The following is a 20539-nucleotide window of genomic DNA, read 5'->3' as shown; positions in this document are numbered from 1 at the left end:
GGGCACAGCCAAGCCGCACCTCTGATGACTGTAACAGGCGGCTCTCTCTCTCTCTCTCTTTTGATATACTATCAGCTGGGTTTATCAGAGTATCAACACAACCGCCCCACTCCAGGACTCGTCCCTTCTGGCCAGCTCTTCCTGCAGAGTGGGCAGGAGCTGCGTGGGAGCTGGGTTCACCTCTTACTTCAAGGAATCTTAACAGCAGGTTTTAAGCTACTTATTTACTTTTTTGGTCTGTGCAGGAAGTCTGAGCTAAAAAGAAAAAACAAAAAAAAAAAAACAGAGTATAATTATTCTGGCACGCCTGCATTCCGGCTCTAGGCTCAGGCGGGGAGGGACTCTTGTTGGAGCCAGGAAGAGGATCTGATCCCTGGAGATCATCACCACAACCGTGTGTAACTGAAACCTGCAGCCATGCTGAAACAGATATTATCAGACATGTACATCGATCCTGACCTGCTGGCAGAACTCAGCGAGGAGCAGAAGCAGATCCTCTTCTTCAAGATGAGGCAGGAGCAGATCAGACGGTGGAAGGAAAGAGAAGCTGCTGCGGAAAAGGCTTCAGCAAAGAAGCCACTGCCAAGAAAAGGTAAGTCTCCGCCTGCCGGCTGCTTCCCCCTCTGGCACCGATCTGGACAAGACAACTGCTCCCTAGAAATAGGAGGTAACATGTCCTTAGAGTAATTTCTTCTCTCAAGGGCATATCACAATCATATTTCCAAACCATAACTAAATCCACCTGTGATGGGGTAGTTTTGGCTGGGCATGCAATGGTTTTACTCCCTGGCCCAGACAGCCTGTCCTTGGCCAAATTGCTCAACTGCCCTGGCTGGGAAGACAGGGCTTACTTGCCCCCAGGAGATGCATCTCATTAAGTTGCCCACTAAATGGGGCCTCGAATCTGTCTATAAAGTAACCATGGACTTGAATGTCTGTCCTGGGGCACCAGATCTGCAGGGGAGTTCCTGTTGTGCCTTTAGACCTGCAGTCCCCTTTCCGGGATTACACAGCGTGCTGGCTGCTGGGAAGATAGTGCTCTTCTCCCAGCTCTCTGCCACATGCTCTGTTTGCAGGTAGTTCACCCTCACACAGTCTGGGGAGGGCAGTGGCAAGGAATTAAAGCAAGAAAGGAAACAGTGGTGAGTCTTCTCCCTTGCCCCCAGACTCAGAAATACCTCCTTCACTGACCTGGATTCAATATCTTGAAACAAAATGGGAGGTGTGCACTGCATCCCAGCGGAGCTTTCCCCACTTCCAGCAGCTGTTGGAGGGGCTGTACCATCAGCAGCAGCAGTGAGGGCACAGCAGGAGGGCCACAGGCCCTGCATGGAGACCCTGAGCAAACAGTGTTTGCCAAAGAGCTGCTTCTTTTCCAGCCAACGGGAAGTCGGTGACGTGGAAGCTTGGTGCTGACAATGATGTCTGGGTCTGGGTGATGGGCGAGCATCCTTCAGACAAATCCTACGCGGCCATCTGTGAAGAGATCCAGGCACAAAGGGCAAAGCGGTTAGCGAGAGAGCAAGGCAAGGAGGGCAGGTAAGCACTCTTCAGCTGGAGGACTCGGTGGGCAGACACAGAGGCGAAGGCACTTCTAGGGACCCAGAGGCTGGAGTTTTCTCTGCAGGGGCTGTGATTACCACATCACACTTGACTTGCAGGCAAAAGGTGCAGGCAAAGGTTAGCTTTTTGTGAGTAGACACGATGCTGGCAGAGACCAGCTGCAGCCTGAGGCTTGCCCCGGCTCATGGAGCCTCCTGTGATACGGTTCCTGTGCGGGAACCTCTGCAGACCACAGGAAATGCAAACTCTGTCATTGCAGCAGGTGATGATTGCGGATTGCACTGATTCACAGACAGGTGCCTGTGTACAGCAGGACGACAGTTACTCACCACCAGTCATTAATTGAATTATTCCACCTACCTGATTTGGAGATACGGTAGCTGCCTGCACACACATTGCTTCATCATCGCACCGCTCTGCTCACGTGCAGCTTCTTCACAAGATGCTCAGAGAGCAGAAAGTGGCTCCCTCAGGTTCCTAAGTCTTCCCTCTCTTGCATTTCAGAGAGACTGACTCTTCTGTAACACGGTCTCTAAATCCACATCCAGGAGTCTTGGGTGAGACAGATCTTCACAGGAATAAAAAAAGCACCCTGGAGGAAAAGAAGGAAGGTGCGAGAAAAACTGCTGCTGCTACAACAGGGAAAAGCCAGGAGCTCACAAAGGTAGTTTCCCCCCCTTTTCTCCAACTATCAGAAACACGTGCTTTGAGCTCTAGGAAGTGCAGCAAATCCTGGTTGCTGTAAATAGAAATTTGAAGAAGAAAAGAAGACAGCTAACTATTGAGGCTTTTCCTCTGTAGTCAGAAGAAGCCATGCTGTTACATCCTTCCTTAGAACTTGGGAGGTCCAAATGCTGTTCTCAACTGGGATAGATCTGCTCTGTACCAACGGATAAGTTACTTTGGATTCCTTTGCTTCCATTCTCCATGGGAAAACAAGGGTCGCAGCACTTCCCTTCTGCTCTGAGGCTAGTTTAGATGGCTTGAGGCAAGACTGGGGAAGCTATCCCAGGATCTCTACATGCAAGGCCACAGCCCTCAGACAAATCATCTATTTGTATAAAAGAAAAGATGAAGATAATTTTACCAGCATCCTCTGACACGCATCTTTTAGGTTCTTCCCTTTTTAAATTTTTTTTTTCCCCCCAGACTTCTGAAATAGTTAGAAAATAACTTATGACCTTGATGGCACAGGACAACTCCAAATGCAGTAACTACAGTGTTTGCTTTGCTGTGGTGTTTCATTACAGAAATATTTTTCTCCAGCAATAAATAAATTTATTCTTTTTAACTGTCTAAAAAAAGCCATTTGCAGAGAACTGAGAAAAAGATGAGTTAAATTAACTACCCATGCAACCAAAGTTGAATAGAAGGAACAGAACATCCTGCCAATTTAATGGGAGAAGTCCAATCTCATTCAGCAGAGTTTTCATTCAGCCTTTTGCTGCTAACTTTTATGAATGTATATTCTTTTATTATACAGCCACTCTGTATTTCAGTATAAAAAGCATGATTGCTGAAGGTTGGGTTTTGGCAAAGCGCCTCTCCCACTGCTACCAAAATACTGAAGGGAATTTTGAGCGGCTCTCTCCTTTATCAAAAGCCTGAGTCACACGGGGTTTTTCCTAGCACTGTTTGCTGAAGTTGAGCAACTATGTGGGAGATATTTTTTTTTCTTTTCAGACAGCTATTAGTCACAGTTGAAAAAGAAAAAAAAAAAGGCAAGAAAGACTTCAAACCAAAAATCCCACCACCACCAAAAAAAAAATCTAAAGTCTTGCACATGGAAATAGAGGGGGTTTGTATATTTTACTTTTGTTTTCTGTTGTTATACTATTAATTTTCCCAAGTTTCTGAGGCTTTTACTATTAGAAGGAGGGATCCAAACCAAAGACCCCTGTTGCATTTTCTAGGCCTGGAGAGGGGCTTTTTCTCACCTCCCTCATTAAAGTGCTTCCTCCAGGATCTAGTTCCCATCTAATCTGAGGGATCCAGACATTGTGCTTTCTCTGCTGCATAAAACTGGGGGCTGATCTAAGAAAACAAGCTGCTTCACACACATTTGGAGTTCCTAGTTTCTCATCAAGGAGAAGGAAATTGGAAAGCCATTTTAATATTAAATATTAGCCAAGTAGGTGATGGAGATAAAACAAAGCGTGTCCTTGGTAAGCAGCATAGTGCAGTTAACTCGTTACGCACTGCTGTGGGAGGCAGTCTGGGTCCAACGGGGAGGCGGGTGGGTGTTTGCTCAAAGACAAGTCTAACTGTTCATCTTCAAGGGCAGGTCTCAGCTAGTGACTGCTGCCAGGGTGGCTAGACTGGTTTGCAGGGAAGAGCGAGCATGAGATACGCAGCTCGTTGGGTCAGTTTGACGAGCAGGGGTTCGCAGCAGCCCAGCCACAGCAGCAAGCAAGCGCAGGCAGGTACCGCTGCGGACAGACGGCAAGTTCTGCTGGGGCTTGCTTTAGAGGGAGGGAGGGAAGGGACTGCTCCCTGGGAGCACGTGGGGGCATGGCTTAGCAAATCTACGTGTGCTTTTGACAATCCTGACACCTATGAGATCTCCCCCTGTAGTCTGCTAGGCCTAATATGATGAAAAAAAAAATGTTAGTCAGAGAAGGCTGACAAAATTTGTTGACATAAATGTCACATCACTGCTTCTGCATTAGACACCTATTGCTCCAAAAAAAAGCAAATGTCCTAATACCACATTTGTTTCTCACCATTCTTTTCCTCTGCCCAGAAGGAAAGCAGAGATGTTCACCAGATGCTGGCAGACTGCCACATGAGGAAGCATGCCTTCCAACAGGTAGGTGGCAACCTGGGATGCTCCTAACACATTGAATGGGGTCCAGACTTTATCCTAAAGTTCCAGTCAGCCTTAGAGCCTCATCTGACCCAAGAACATCCTCACCTCTCAGAGCAGTTTTATCCAGCATTGCCATGCTCCTCATGTACAGGATGATGATGTGGAGATGATACCAATTAGGCCAGGCTGGCAGACTGGGGAGCAGCACAGGGAGATGCTCCTGATGATTTTTGATAGACTGTTTTCCCTTACTTCCTTTGTTGCCACCTGCAGTAAAGAGAGAGGGCCTGTCTGTTGTTGAAATCGGAGGGATTCACAATAAAGGAGTTCCCAGTATTTCAAAGCTATCTAAAATGCAGGGTTAAAACTAGCTGGGACAAAGCTGAGCATACTGTTTCTTTCACAGATGAAAGAAGCACAGAGGAGAAACTCAGGAGAAGAGACCACAGCGCCCCAGGAAGCAATACCACAGAGCTACCCCAGCTCGGAGAGCCAGAGGACACTGCAGAAATCGGATGAAAATGAGCCTGAATGGCAGGAATCCCGTAAGATTTTAGGATAACCTTTTCCTATGGGGCTTGAGGAATCCCAGGGCTCTGGGGGGTCATCTCAACCCTTCTCCTGCCACACCGGAACTGAATCATTAGTTGGTGGGTGGAGAGTGCTGCCAAGAAATACAGTGCTGCGTTATCAGAAATATTGCTGAGTCCACACAGCATTGAGAGGACAGCCAGGCAGGGAAATGGAAAGTTTTTCCTACAGATACTGTGTTAAAATAAGCAACAAATATGAACCACATGTGTATAGCCAGGATAACTAATTTTAAACTAGAGCTGGCCTTTTGTAGGACTTTGCAGTAACCATTGCTCTTGAGGACGAGGATAACAGGTAACAGGGACTAACTAGAAAGTGCTTCCCCATCATCCAAGCACTATCCCAGCATCTCATGTAATGAATCCCAGCAATAGGAAGGAAAATGCCAAACCGTATGAGATTTGCAGTAGCATCCTTCACTGCTGCCAAATACTTCCTGATGGAGAACCTGATGCATTTTTTTTCCCAGTTCCACCCTTGCTGCTCAGTAGATGGCAATGCTGTACTACCAGTTGTTTCCACTTCAAGCCAGGGGTTTTATTTTTCTTACTGATAAAAAAATAAATAAATCTGAAGCTGATTACAAAAGCAAGGAAAGATCTAGCCTAATTCAGCCTGACTGGAGAGCTGATTACTCCTACAAACTCCAGGATGAGCTGGACCTAGACAATCAAGACAGTTCCACAGCAAAAAAAAAAAACACCCAGTCAAGTTCTCCACTTTCTGTAGCAGTTTCAGCAAGACTCCCTTCCACCCTCAAGAAGTGATCAATTTGGGGTAATTTCGGCAGCTTTCTTTCGTATGCCCTCTCCCTCCCACCATTTCACATGAAAAGCACTACAGAAATCTGTGGCTGAACCAGGAGTCCGAAACAAAACCAAATAGTCTATAAGTACAAAGGGACCAGGTGCCCAGAAAGAACCTAGATTTTTAATCTCTTAAAGGAATAAAAACTGGACCCTGTTAAGTAGCATATGCTCAAAAGTGATGGGAGACATTTGGCAAGTGTTCTCACAATTAAGTGCATCTTCCACCTTGTGAAATGGGTTCTTCTTCCACTTCATCAAGCAGAAAGATGGCCAAAGGGCAACAGGCTTAAAACTTGCCTGCTTGTCCACTCCTATAGGACTCCTTTTTTGTTCCAGTGCGGAAATCCAAAGCAGCAGATGAGAAGAGACGCTCCCTTGCACGGCAAGCCAGGGATGACTACAGGAGGCTTTCACTGCAGGGCATCCACAGAGGGAAGCAGGCAGATATTTCCAAGGGTGCCACAGCAGGAGATCGGCGACCGCTCCAGTATCCGCCTCTCCCCCCCAAGCCTAAACTTCTACCTCCTGCGATGGCAGACGGGAGAGTGATGAGGTAAGGAAACCCCTTTGCACTGTGGAGCGGAGAAGGGAGAGATTCTTCTGCTCTAGCATGGGATGGTTGAGATGGGAATGGTTAGCTCTTCTCCTCAGGTGGCGGAGACACCCCACAGGGAAAAATACAGAGCCTAGGCTGTATTCCCGCCTAGGGTGTGATGAGGCTTATTTGTTCAGCCCTGGAGGGTAACAGGTTTATTTAGTGGAGTGTCCAAAGCCTAGAGTGCATACATCCTCTATGCTATGTGTCCACTGAAACCATATAATATTGCTGACAGCTGCACTAGTGTAAACCTTCTGTTTAGGGCTGTTCTTAACATGCTGAACAAGTCCTGCCAAGGACTCAAAAGCTGCTGTTTAAACTTGATGGTCTTTTCTAACAGAAAAGAGGGAATCCAGAGGACAATCTCCAATTCCACTGAAGAAAGCATCATCAAGTGGTTCAAAGAGGAGCAATTCCCTCTCCGAGCTGGCTATCAGAAAACCACAGACACAATAGCGCCTTGGTTCCACGGTGAGTCCTGAGTATTTCTGCCCCAACCTGACCCTTTAATGAGTTGATTCTGCTAACATGGCTACTGCCACAGGCTGGGCCCAGGAGCTTTTCAAAGGTGGCTAGGTTTTCCATTTTAAATATCTTTGAATGTAGTTTAAATTCCTTTAGCATTATGACAAAGGGCAAGCTAAGTGTTAGAACAGAGGCCAGACCTTCAAAATGCCCTGTGCCAGCTCTGCCTCCCTGTACAGGATGCATGGTCCCCCTGGTAATTGTTTGGCCCAGGGTGAGAGAGATCTAGGCGCACCTCATCCCACTCATCCTTGGCCCCAGGTCATTATCCCTCCATATGTGCTCATTATCCCTCACCTTTACATCTCATTTCTAATGGGTCATCATGATCCCATCCATGTCCCTTGCACTGGAAAGCCCTTCAATTCGAGACTGCAGCAACAGAAGCGTTGTCCTCCTGTACCTGCGCTTTCCATGCTTGCGTGGCTTTCTGACAGGACCTCCGATCACTGTCTGCACAGCCCTGCTGTAATGGAATCAACGTACAACACACTGCAATGCCATTCCCTCTCAGGACACAGAAACTGTCCCTTTGAGCCCTGCACATTTATCATTCATGGTTGGGGGAGTCTGGAAGAGTCAACATAAAGTACAGTTAGCACGTGGCCGTGGTCTGTTACTGGCAATACAAGTACTGCTCTTCCTGGGTTACTGGGCAAGAAAACAATGCAAGGGATAGAAGTGCCGTGGACCAGTTTTAGAGCAATAAAGCAATTTTCTTGTGAAAACTGTTCCATCCAGTTCTGCACAAATGCTTTTCTCCCTTCAGTTTTGTGTTTTGGTTTTGAACAGGTATCCTAACCTCTAAGAAAGCAGAGGAGCTTCTGAATAAAACAGTGCCAGGGAGTTTTCTGGTCCGAGTTAGTGAGAAGATAAAAGGCTACGTGCTCTCCTATCGATCTCTGGAAGGATTTAAACACTTCCTCATTGATGCCTCCAGCGATTCGTACAGCTTCCTGGGAGTGGACCAGCTACAACATTCAACACTGGCTGACCTTGTAGACTACCACAAGGTGAACATCTAGCCTTGCATTCATTAACTGTTTCTTTAATTGCCTCAGGGCACTTCAAAATAAGAAAGAATGTATTCAGTTGTTTTGAAGTAGATAACTAGACCCATTTTAGCTGCTGTTAGGTATCCTGTGTGCTGCTCCAGAAGAGTATGATGGTCTGATGACTACATCTCAGGAGACCTAACATATCTCAAACATCTTAGACCTGACTCACTCCCCCTCAAGTGCGAAGAACACCTTGCACACAGGACTCAAGTTACTTACACGCTATTTACTGGAAATGCTGATAAGGCAAGAGTTGGCAGCATACTTGTGCAGACTCCTTTTTTTTATTGTCTCTGTTGTTATGGGGTCCCAGCAAGTTGGGTAAGCAGAAAATCCTGCTTGCCTCCAGCTTCAGCATGAAAGAGAACAAGGTATCTTTATAATCTAAAAGCAGGTGAGGTGTGATACTCAGCAAAGATAAAAAATAGAAAGGAAGGAAGAAGGTTGGCAGGTTCTTGCCACCACAGCAGCAATGTTTACTAGCACCGACTGCAGTTACATGGGCTCTGAGGAGGACCAGATTGTTCATGCCTTTACTGTAAGATCTGCCCAGGGACAGGACAATCATTTTGCCTAAAGGTTCACTTAAAATCTGCGTTTCTTTTAAATAAGTGCCTAGCCTAATACAGACATGGCTAAACAAAATTGAACATGAGGAAAATAGCTAAATTCATTTGCCATATGGAGATCTACTTGGGCTACCTGAACTCGCTTCTTGCATGAGTTCCCCAGTTTAGGCTGACATTGTTAAAAGCAGGAGCTATACAGCTATTGGTACCAGAGCCTGAGGTTTTAAAGCCTGGCTGTCCATATCTCTATTAAAGATAGAGCCATGCTCACAGTCTACAAAGAGTCCCACAGACCCGCTGCACTACAGCAGATGTGAGCAGGGTGAACCCACTCTGCTGAAGTGCTCTAGTGGGTTCTGCTTATCATTCATTGAATGACCATGAAAGAAGGCAAGTTCCCACCATGCATCTTATGCTAGGGTGGAAAACAAGATGGGAAGCAGAGACTGTGCTATCAGGGAATTCCCTTGTTAGAATGGGGCTTGCCTGAGCAGAGGGCATGTACTCACTCCAGGATCCACCCTTGTCCCTCCCACGAATGCAGCCAGGAGCACAGTCCACAGCCACCCCATCGTGCTTACCTGCATGCTGCACAGTCCTTGCTCCGGCACTTTCTAGGCAGGGCAGCATTTCACACCATAGGAGCTGCAGCTGCCCACAAGACAAGCACAGCTCTTTGTGAGAACTGCCAGAGTCGTGTCACTGGGTTACTGCACTGAGCACAGACATTGCTTTATGAAGACAGAGGTCAGCCATGTGGGTCCTTCCCTGAGTTCCCTAGGGCACTGAGCTGTATCACACGAAAGGATGAGCAAATCCACCCTGTAACAGAGGCAAGGAGACTGCTGTCCACCCTGTGACGTTGTGATAGGTAGGGTCTGTTTGAAAGGTGATGTTTAATCATATTCTATATCAACAGGACGAGCCCATCACTTCCTTGGGGAAGGAGCTGTTGCTTTACCCATGTGGCCAAGAGGACCAAGAACCAGATTACACCTCTCTCTTTGAGTGAATCTCTCGGCTTTGCTGTGCAGCCCCTTGCTTGTATTAACAAAGACTGAACTTTGAACTAGAGCTGCTGATGTCTACCTGAAATGGTTGCCAGAAGTGCCTCTGTTTTATATCCTTCACAACAAAGCCGTGGGAGGATGAGCACTGCTGTGGGCTTGTCTATTAACTGAGTTTAAAAAAGGATGCATCGGCCCAGCAAGCTGCAAAGCACCTGGATGTATCCTGCGCAATGAACAAGGTGATGAAGTAAGCAGTTGAACGTGGAGATACTGCTGCATATTTTCAGTGGGTTTTTGCAGATTTCCTGGGAGACTTCTGTATTCGAGCTGCCTTTTGTTCTTGAATGCAAGGTTGTGTGCCATCTGGGAAATAGATTAGTATCAACAGTTGAAGGAGATCATAGCTTCCTGAAGGCACGAAGCAACTTGGAGAGGTGAATTGGTCTTGATGTAGTAATTTGCATAATGTGAAGCTTAATCTTGTAAAATGCTGTGCCCTTGGATTCAAGGATGTTCAAGCTAAACATCCAAGCAAACCCTCAGTGCCTTTCAGTGAAAGGTGTTCTCTGTGAAGAGGGATTTTCGTGAAAAGTGCAGTTTTTTAACTCCTTTAGCCTCTGAATATAGATCATCATTCTTTTAACCTGTATTTAAATCCCACACTGACCTTACTGCATAGAAAGGGATTAACCTTTTGAAAGAGAAAGGAGAAGGAATTTGTATGAAAGATTACCACATGCACAGAGCCTAAAAAATGTAAGAAGCAGCACCTGTATCAGTATTAGTACAGTTTACAGAAGACTGTTTGCCAGTAAAGAATGCTATTTTCCAAAGTGGAGCTATTTATTGCAAGTTGTGTCCAGATTACTGAGATGCCTCTGGTATAAACTTTAACATAGAACTTGTTCTTTCAATGTAACGGTCTCTGTTTCAATCTGTTACACTGCTCTTGAAACACATAACTCAGAATATTGGGGGAGAGGCTGGACAATCACATAACAGATTAATCCTCACCCAGATTCCTTCATGTTGTTGCATGTGACAAACTGTACAGCTGAGGGTTGTGGTACAAATCTGCTAATATCATTTTTTTAGGGATGCTATCCTCAAATAGTGAACAAGAGTCGATCTTGTCTCAGCAGTTCACTTGTTCCCTTCCTTCTGTTGGATTCCTCTGCTCAACTTGAGGAAGCAGTCAAAAATTTCAGTCTTATATTGATCTGGGTTTTGCAGAATACAGATTAATAGAAATTGTTGTAATCATCTGGTCTTAAAATTCACAACTATGCTGATAAGTGGTTTCCATACAAGGAAAGAGGGGATAACTACACTTCAGTTACAGCAGGTTTAACTTGCTACAGATCAAATCTTAATGTAAAGAGAGATTCTGAAAAGAACAACACTCTGGCAGGGCGAATGACTTATGGAGCTTCTTGAGCACTATATCGCATGTATCAAAGAGATATTTTCAACGTAACCTGCATCAACCATGAGAGGGGGTGCTAGGTTATTTGTAGGGGAAGATCCCTCCTTCCCTTTTCATGAGCTTTCTTTTGAAAAATATGGCCAAAATGAAAGGTCATTCAGAGATCCTAGAGAAAAGTTAGCATCTGTTCTTAGGTGAGGAACATGTCATAGCTGTTTCCTGCTGGAGACAAATCACAAAGTGTTTTGTATACCTATGGGCTGGTAAAGACAGGACAAAGCCTCCTTTAAAAAGGTAGTTTTAGAGGCAGGGTGTTAACTTGCAGAAATTAGGTGCAGGCTGATCTGGCATGGACACAGTAGGCCTGCAGGACATGATCAGGACATAATCAATTTTAATTTAAGATCTATAGTGGAACTCCTCAGGGTTTGACCTGCTGACTAGTGGACTTGTAGCTTCACATACTTTTATATTATAACTACTTATTTGCAAATGTTGGCTCAGTAGAGCCCAGGGAAAGCCACTATCAATGTGGCCCATCTAGCCCATGTGTCTGAGAATCAGGCCTCAGCTTTTATAAGACTCACAGTTTCACTTGTCTACTGTGAGGGAAGAAACCTGAAGTTTTATACCTACATATTTAGATTACTGCACTGACTGCAAAGGCAGTATCCTTACTGGAACAGATGCCCTCAAGATGCCCCCAACTGCTTCTTCTATTGCTCTGAAATCTAGTTACCCTGAAAGTCTATGGAGCAAGGATGATTTGCAGTGGTCAGCAATTAAGGGTGCTGGCTTGTTTTGGGGAGTTTCTCTGTAGAATCTTTCTTTCTTCAGGGGATGCTGCACAGGGATTACAACAGTAGTCACATTTGAAAATGGCTTTCTGGAGAGATCATGACACCTGGAAAGATATCACAGCTTGTTTTGCCCCATGCCTCTATGGCTTTAGCCAGAGCACGCAACAGTCATAAAAAATTAATGCAAGGAGTCCCCATATGGCCTCCCCATCTACACAGAGTCGTCTCTGTTCTCTCCTCAACTAAGATTCAGCCAGTTGCCCTTCTGAGAAAGATCACAAGCTGTTTCTGGGACAAGGAAGGTAGGGAGCTGCCTGGCAAAAGCTATGGTTCTGTTGGCTGCTCTCTTTGGATTTCATCCTTTTCTAACTGGTCTGGAAGACCTGTTAGAGCTCCACTTGGCTCACAGAAACGTAGGTAACAGCAGCTTCCCTTTCTCATGTTGTTCTTCACCTCTTCATCAGTGCAGTCTTCACCTTTAAGAGAGCTCTGCCAGATTTCTGCTGTGATTAGATTCCCCTGCACAACACTGAGGTGGCCAATGACTGCAGGCTGGCTCTCTCCATCATGGATTCAATCTCACCTCTTGCCAAACTGGCTTCTGCAGCCAAGGAACAGGAACTGCATAGACAGTATTATTCCTGGCAAGAGGAACAGCATCTCTGTGGAAAAGGACGGGCAAGAGAATCACAAACATGCGATTTAAAAACATAACTTTTGAAACTCTGACAGGGGCTGGATGATGTGCTTGCTGAGGTACCCAAAGTAACAGTGTTGAATTCACGGGTGTCCAGTGCTTAGAATTAGAGACTAATATAGGTTCGAAGGAACCTCTGGAGACCATCTGGTCTAGCTCTGTTCTACAAGTGTGGCCAACCTCAAAGTCACATTAAGTTGCTGAGGGCTTAGGGAAACCTAAGGGAAGATAATGAAAAAACATCATGGAAATAGCTAAGGTGAGGCTTCAGGCAGGTTATGATTATTGAAACCTTCATAATATACATCACCCAGTTTCAAATTAGGGTTAAGTGGGACTGTAGGAACAACTACCACCTTGGAGAAGCTCAGTTACCATAGCTCTCATATGCATTCAACAAGCCATGCCTGTCTCCTCCAATTGCATAATATTTCTAAAGTTACTGCATCAAAACAAAGCCATTTATCAACATATTATCATGTATTCTCAGAACAAAAAAGTTATTTGGAGGACCTACTCGAGTTATTGCTGAAGTTTTTATGGTAAGGGGTTGGGCTTTTTAAGCATACAGGGTTTCCATTCTTTTTGTACTTTTGCAGTGGTTTTGGACATTTGTTGATTTTTCAAGGGAAGTGCAATGCGGATCATTTGCATCCAACACCAGACAAACATGTGTAAACATGTGTCGAGGGAAAAGGTACTTACGGTAGCATGGTCTCTGTTTGCAGATTCTGGAGAAGAGAAGGCTCTCGGAAGACCTTATAGCAGCCTTCCAATACCTGAAGGGGACCTGCAAGAAAGCTGGGGAGGGACTTTTTACAAGGGCAGGTGGTGATGGAATGAGGGGAAATGGCTTCAAACTGGAAGAAGGCAGGTGTAGATTAGACATTAGGAAGAAATTCTTTCCTGTGAGGGTGGTGAGACACTGGAACAGGTTGCCCAGAGAAGTTGTGGATGCCCCCTCACTGGAAGTGTTCAAGGCCAGGTTGGATGAGGCTTTGAGCAACCTGATCTAGTGGAAGGTGTCTCTGCTCATGGCGAGGGGTCAGAACTAGATGGTCTTTAAGGTCCCTTCTAACCCATGATTCTGCATGAAATGCTTTCAAAAGAGGTTCATAACTGCTTTTCCTGCCGCATAGTGGCACAACAAACAGTATTTTATTAATTGTTCAGTGCTGCCTGCATATTTCTTCCCCCAGCTTTTACAAGCCAAAAACCAAATTAGAATCTGATTTCAGGCTGCTTTGAATTAATCTGAAGCTATAAAATAAAGAGACGGTTTTGAGAAACAGCATTTAGGTAAACAAATGAGATTTCCAAGCCCATGGAGGTTTTGTTGGCTACTATGTATTAAAATGATAAACAGCAGTCAGTATTAAAATAAAATGTTTTATAAGAGCAGTAACTCATGCTGTGAACAGTTTTAGGCAATTGAAAAAAACATCTCTTAAGAAGGAGACTAATTTTTAGGATCCATCTATAATTACCTTAAGAGAATTTGCAGGGTCCAGTAATCCATCACAAAAATTTATTTTGTTAATTACAAAAAGCTTGCTGTGCCCTGGGCAAGATTCTATATTTGGTTTAGAAGGAATACTTTGGTATAAAATCAGAAAACATTCATCAATTTTGGTATCTGCGATTCAGAGTTTAAAGCCTCCTGCTAAATCAGTACTGCAAGTTGATATGTATTTCCTTTTCTTCAGAATGGTAAAGCTGCTGCCTTCCAGCACCCACGTTGTATAGAAAGTTAACTTCATTTATCTGAACTCAGGTCCCATACACAGGAAACACAGATTTGCAGAGCATTTTCCAAGTATTGGAAGGTGGTACTATTTCCTAGTAAGGCTAGAAGTAGAAAACCTGAAGTATGAAAAAATAATTCCCAAGTCAAATCAACTTCATTTAAAAATAAATCTTGAGATACCTAAAGCAGAAATACACCATCTGATTCATGTGATACAGACATGGCTCATTGCTTTTGGTTCACTGTCCACAGAAGAGAACAAACACTACCCTCCAGCATTTTTGAAACACCACACTGGACCAGTAGGGCTTTCTCTTTCTGAATTTTAGAAAGCACTTTCTGAGATGCCTCTTGTCTCTGAACGAACCAAGAATACCCTGTTAGAGCACTGCTGCTGTCCCCTGGCCCCTTAAGGGAAAAAGATTTTTGGTCACTCCAGCTTAACCATCGTTAACAATCAGATGTCCTTCTCAGAGCAGGAGCTCTGTACTTAGTCAAAAATAGCCCTTTTGAGATATGTCAGGTTAGATGTAGAAAATAACTCATAATTATTGGCCCACAAAAGGGTCAATCCTTTAAATAACTGTACACATCTTACAAACATTTCAGTGGAAGAGCACATCCGTTTGTTATTGTGAATACCACACTGGCATTTATGCAATGTTCGTTGTCTCCACTCCATGACCTTGGATCTCATCAAGTGTTCAAGTCTCCCCCAGAAGCAAGTGCTGAACAGTCAGGCTAATGGAGTACTTAAAAGCCCTATTAGTTAAAAAACAGAAGAAGAGAGGACAAGCACTTTCCCTCATCTTCTTTTGCTGCCACCCTGCTGGAATATTCATCTTCTTTCAGTCTCGTCTTTTCTTGTTAGCAGCTCTTTTCCAAAACACCCTATGGTCCAATTCAGAGGTTTTTTGCCTCCCTTTCTGGCTTCATGTCTTCTTAGTGTGCAGTTTCTGTCTGTGCAGATGTGTCTCAATCTCTTGCTTGAAAACAAGCATCCCGAGCTGGCCGTGAGAAGCCTCATTCATGGCCTTGGACTGCATGCACATTTTGTACTGCTCTGGGGTCAGCTCATCTGGGCATTGCTTTTCATGCCACAGATGGAAGAGACCCCTGACAGGCGTTCGGATGACGATGAGGTTGCTATGAAGGTATTTGCGGTACAGATGTACATCTTCACCACCCCAGCCTTTAATGTCCAGATCAAAGCCACCTGACACAAACAAAATCCAAAATAAAACTAGAAATATATACTAGCAAACTCAATGCCATTAATTGCACTTCAGCTGTTCTCTGGCTCCAGCCAGCCCTTTAAAACAGCCGCACTTTCCGCCAACATCAAAGTGTTCAAATTTCTTAGCTTCGAATCTTTCACTGTCAGACAAAACTGCTTTATTTGTACTGAGCGGTGCTTAGATTCCAGTAACCTCTATGGCACCTAGGAATAGTCTAAACATCTAACTAGAACATTGCTGCAAATTAGAGGCACAGACACACTGGCCAAGGAAAGGGAAGTTGATCACAATTTTCTATGTTTCAGTAAAAAGGCAGATATATAGGAGTGTATTTTTCTTACCTATGTTGATAAAATCAGATCTGTACTGGCAAGTCATCCCAAAACCAAAGTCTCTCCAAAATCCAGTTTCTTTTTTAATAACCTGCATGGAGGGAAAGGAATGTTTATATGGGAACAGAAAAGCTTTCAATGTGAGCAGCAGACAACTCCCTGAATGTGGTCAGAAATAGGAGCAACTGCCTTCTTATTTTTCCCCATGTAAATCCATGGCTGATCCTGAGCTAGCTTTTGTAGATATTCATTGCATGTTTCTGTCCCAAAAAACAACTGTGTCATTAACTGTCATGGATAAACCCACTGATCCGGAAGGATCAGGTTTAGCTCCACTCCTGTTGCAGACCAAGTGGAGCGATGTCACATCACTGTCTGGAGTTTGCTTCTTTGCAGGCAAAACATCCTCCAAAATCATTAGTTTCTGTGGGATTCAATCTGACATAAGAAACATACTGGTAAACCAGGGAAGCCAGACTCTGCGTAGAGCAGATGGTGGCATCTGGATTATGGACCACAGGAGCTCTGGGAGAAAACAGTGGTTCTAATCTGATCGCTCAACTGACAGCTTGTTGATTACCTTCATTTTGAAAAAAAGTTAGGAAAGTGGTAAGAATAGTTTTCTGTTACAGAACTACTAAAACCAGCTAAAATTGAAGTCCAGAAATGTTAGGTGGTAAATATATATCCCATAAAAGCCTTTCTAATAATAAATGTGCAGTCTACATTACTGGACCATGAAAACATGTATTACAGGTAGAAAATCAGAGCAGTGAGAAACCATGGCTGTCATTTTCTAAAGCAGATCTCCAAGTGTAGATCCCTAAGGTAATAATTCATATGTGTGAGTGACCTAACCCAATCTGATGAGACATCCAAGAGTTTCAAGGGACTGGGACAGGTACTTAAATCCTCTAAGTAAGTTAGCAGTGCTTCACGCTCTTAAAGGTTTAGTTACAAACCTACCCCTTAGCAGCTATTTTTTTAAATTTTGGCTTCACTCGCAACAAGGTTACAGAAGATGAGGAGACAGAATTTCCATTTCTGGATTTACAAATTCCAGCATTTCCTTCACCAAAAAATTCTCTTCCAAAAGAATCTCTCCTGATTTCTCATTCATGCCTTCACTTTTTGTCCCTAACCCTTGTCACTTCAATGGCTTTTTTTTTATTATTATTTTACTGCACACGTTGCAATCTCTTTCTTTTCTCATTTCTCCTTTCCTTGAAAAAGCCGAGCCACTGCAGAAGCCAATTGAAAGGAACAAGATTCTGTCTGTCAGGTCTGCATTGTAACAAGAAATCTCCATAATGATGTCCTTACAACAAGCTACCCATATGCATTAGCATTATTATTTCCCATTAGTGCAAGTGGCTGCTGCACAAATCAAATTCTTTCAAAGATTTCTGAAGGGTTTTTTTTTTTTCTCAGCAGCTTAAGTACCAGGACAGAGAGCTAATGCTGTCTTGTTTTAATGGCACTGATCTGGCCTCATGCCTGGGAACTAATGTGGCCTGAAAATGTAAAAATCTACATAAAAATTGGATTGGCAGTACTTCTTTAAATGAAGAAGCTTTTCTGACATAAGAATCACATTTTATGATTCAAATATTAGCTATAAATATTTGCACAATCCTGATAATGTACTTTGTGGAATTCATGCTAGCTTGAGAGCTAAACTCTATTTCATTTTCTAAGCACAGTGCTTACAAGCCTGAGGATCCCTGATGGGATCTCATCAGAAAGAGAAGAGCTAACATGAATCTTATGGTATTATCAGAAACAGTTTCCTCTGAGAAAAAAACATGGAAAGGATTTTCCAGACTCTTCAGTAAAAGACTTCCTGACTACTTGTTGGGTAACACAGGGAGCAGTAGACAAAAAAATATTTTAAAATATTTTGGGTGGACTTTTCGAACTCTCGTCCTTCAGTATTCTAGAGGGATTGCACAAGGTGTGGGTCGTGACGATAGAAGACTGAACTCAGACCTTAGTGATCTTTTTCAGCTGTGACTGTTGCTGGGCTCACAACATCCCTAATTCTTACCCACTGAGAACAACAATAGAAGGTGGGATGCTCTGGATACAGTGTCCAGCCTGGGACAGGATGAGCCCTGATAGGTGCAGTGTCTGGCAGTAAGAGAGGCAGCTGTGGCAGGCTGGTACCTGACCCAGAGGAGCTGAATGAAACTGCATAGCTGGCTTATGCTGCAATTCGAAAATTCAGCCACTCACCAGCACTAGTGGGCAGCGGATTGTGAGAGAGTAGTGAGAGTGGAGGGTGTACATAAAGGGAAAGCCAGCACTTCTATCACCCCCTTAGCTTCAAGACAATGCAATGCCAGAGCACAAGAGAATGGAGAGTAGCATCTGCAGCAGTGTCAAGCAATATCTCTGCCACTGGCATTCATGTGAATCTCTCCTCTCTGTGCTCTGCTTCTTCCTCACAACAGCTTCCTCCTCACCAAAGAGATTCACCTGGGTTTAACTACATGTTTTAATTGTATGCCTTTTGGCAGTGTTTTTAAAAATAATGTTTTGTTCTCACACCAAAGATAAGTAGGTGAGATGGAATTCAGTAGAGTTATGCTGCATTATATCAGTGCCAGACTAAAGCCAGAAGGGCCAGCTCCAAGCATGTCATTTGACTCTGGGTCAACGTACTACACTTTAGAACCACACTGTCTACTTGCAGGCAGTTTAATCATAAACTGTAGGAGCTCAAATAAGTGGGGGAATAACTATGACAGACCCTGGATTTCTGCTTTCACTGACTCATCTAAGGATATCTATGCTTTTTACAAGTGCCAGCTCTTCAAGATGCAAGCAAAGAAACTATTCAGTGCAAGGAATAAATGAAAGCAAGATCAGGGGCTGTCACTCAAGACAGCACACCATGGAGGAATTGTTCGCTAATTAGAAAATATCTTCTGTCAGAAAAGCAGATAGAGTTTAAATTCTGAGGTTCCATATATAAAACATCAGACAAGGGTTAAAATAAATGGTACCAAGATACTTCCCTGTGAAACTTAACTGCAGAACTCACAGTAAGTTGACTGCTGTAGCTGATTTTGTCTGTGTGGTAGTCACTGTGCACAAGGAATAGGGAAATCCTACCCAAGAGCACATGCACCTTTAAAAAATGCTTTGTCCAAATAAAAGCATGCATTCAGAGAAACACATACTTACCAGCTGCTGTTCTAAAGGTGGGATGGAATCATGGTGGCCATAAATTATACTGGGGTTATACTGGCTGAAGAGAACAGGATAAAACACCTTCTTCCCTGGAAATGACAATGGGTTATTTTTTTAAAATGGTATATAAAACACACTTCTCTCTCTTACAAGATGCTGTCCAGGCCAGACCAAATCCAGACAAAGTCACACAAGTTTTGGACTAAGCCTATGTTCTTTGCATAAGAATGTGAAGATACAATGAACAAAAACATCCTGTTCCAGAAAGCACAGGATTCAATCACAGTGGGAGCAGGAGTGTTATAACCTTTCAAAAGCCAATCAGCATTGGAATATTTATACATGTCTTAATTAGTTCTCTAAATTTCAAGAATGATTTACAGCAGTTTCATTACAAATCCAAAGGCAAGAATATTCCAGTGAAGGCTGCTACACAATAGGTAAAAATCTGTTGAAAGACAATACACTTCATGAGTAGCAGTACCTGGCTGCGTGTTCAGTCTACAGGAGTTCAGGAATTCAGCTGTGAAGTATATGTCCACGTCACAAAAAAAGAGAACAACGTTGTTTCCTTTCCAAAATCGAGCACCAATGTCTAATCCTTTGCCTCTGGAAAATTCTTCATTCAACTGGATGAAGGTGAAGTTCTTGAAGTTGGCTGACCTAGGAGAAGGAAAATATTCAGTAACTTACCCTCTCCTTCCAGCTCTTGATATAAGTGGAGGCAGGAACCCAATATGAATTCATTAACATAGAAATCCATAGTATCACAGCTCTGAGAGCAGTTTGAGGGAAGAGATGTCCTCTTTGAGTCTTGAAGAGATTTCCACTGTGTCTACATTCAGAGCTTGACCTGTGTACTCCTCCATAAGCATTCCTGTCACAGACATTCTTTGGGCAGACCTCACAAAAATCCCAACGAGGCTTAGATGGACAAAAATCTCTTTAGTAGGCAAATATAAAATATCTTTGCTCATATTACTGTATCTATGCAAGGGTCTTCTTCCCACATGGAGATGATAACAAAAGGCTACAGTGCCACATGATCTTGCCAGATAGAGCTATGCAACCAAACACAATAGACCAGACCTGGCCAAAAGCATTTAGTTCCTGTGTGCTCTACTGAGATTGTCTGCACCTGCCTTTGGAAGTCAACTTTCAGTTTTAACAGTTAAAGCCACTTTCAAAAGCACTAAAGAAATTACCAGTGTGAAAAAAAAAAGCAAAAAAAAAGCAAAAAAAAAAAAAGCTGCACTTGCACTGACATAAAATCAGTAAAATCTGCTTTGTGGTTCTGAAACCAAGATTGCAAAACCACAGATATGGGACTGTCAGGGTAACACCGTATTTATCTGATGCAAAGGAAAGAAAGACATTTTCTCCAATGCAGTTCAGAACTTTTTGGCACAACTCTGAGTTTGGACAGCTATCTAGTCTCCAATTCCTGGTACAATCCCTGTGTATGAACAGCACACACCAGATATTCAGGTACTTACTTGGAGGTATTTTCAAGTATTGATTTAACTTCATTCATTTGTTCTTTTCCAAAGTAAACTACAGTGAGGTGAA

General features: G+C 43.6%; 2 protein-coding genes across 2 annotated transcripts in view; one reads left to right on the top strand and one right to left on the bottom strand.

Moving 5' to 3' along the window:
- The first annotated feature begins 370 nt into the window (after positions 1 to 370).
- Positions 371 to 9537, top strand: SH2D4A (SH2 domain containing 4A). The gene is made up of 9 exons (XM_010172367.1): positions 371 to 592; positions 1380 to 1539; positions 2068 to 2227; positions 4307 to 4372; positions 4779 to 4917; positions 6112 to 6328; positions 6714 to 6844; positions 7691 to 7911; positions 9445 to 9537. Exons 1-9 carry the CDS (start codon positions 418 to 420, stop codon positions 9535 to 9537), a joined length of 1362 nt encoding a protein of 453 aa, XP_010170669.1. The 5' UTR covers positions 371 to 417.
- A 5600-nt stretch (positions 9538 to 15137) lies between these two features.
- Positions 15138 to 20539, bottom strand: part of CSGALNACT1 (chondroitin sulfate N-acetylgalactosaminyltransferase 1) — a 14932-nt gene continuing 9530 nt past the window's right edge. Inside the window, 5 exon segments of the mRNA XM_010172366.1 lie at positions 15138 to 15421; positions 15785 to 15866; positions 18965 to 19059; positions 19455 to 19633; positions 20467 to 20539. The exon segment at positions 20467 to 20539 is cut by the window's right edge and continues 16 nt beyond it. Of these exon segments, the coding sequence (XP_010170668.1) occupies positions 15138 to 15421; positions 15785 to 15866; positions 18965 to 19059; positions 19455 to 19633; positions 20467 to 20539 (713 nt within the window).

This window comes from Antrostomus carolinensis, unplaced genomic scaffold (assembly GCF_000700745.2).
Source record: "Antrostomus carolinensis isolate BGI_N321 unplaced genomic scaffold, ASM70074v2 scaffold41557, whole genome shotgun sequence".
Lineage (NCBI taxonomy): Eukaryota > Metazoa > Chordata > Aves > Caprimulgiformes > Caprimulgidae > Antrostomus > Antrostomus carolinensis.
The sequence above is the reverse complement of the archived record's forward strand: the minus strand, read 5'-3'. Positions and strand labels throughout refer to the sequence as shown.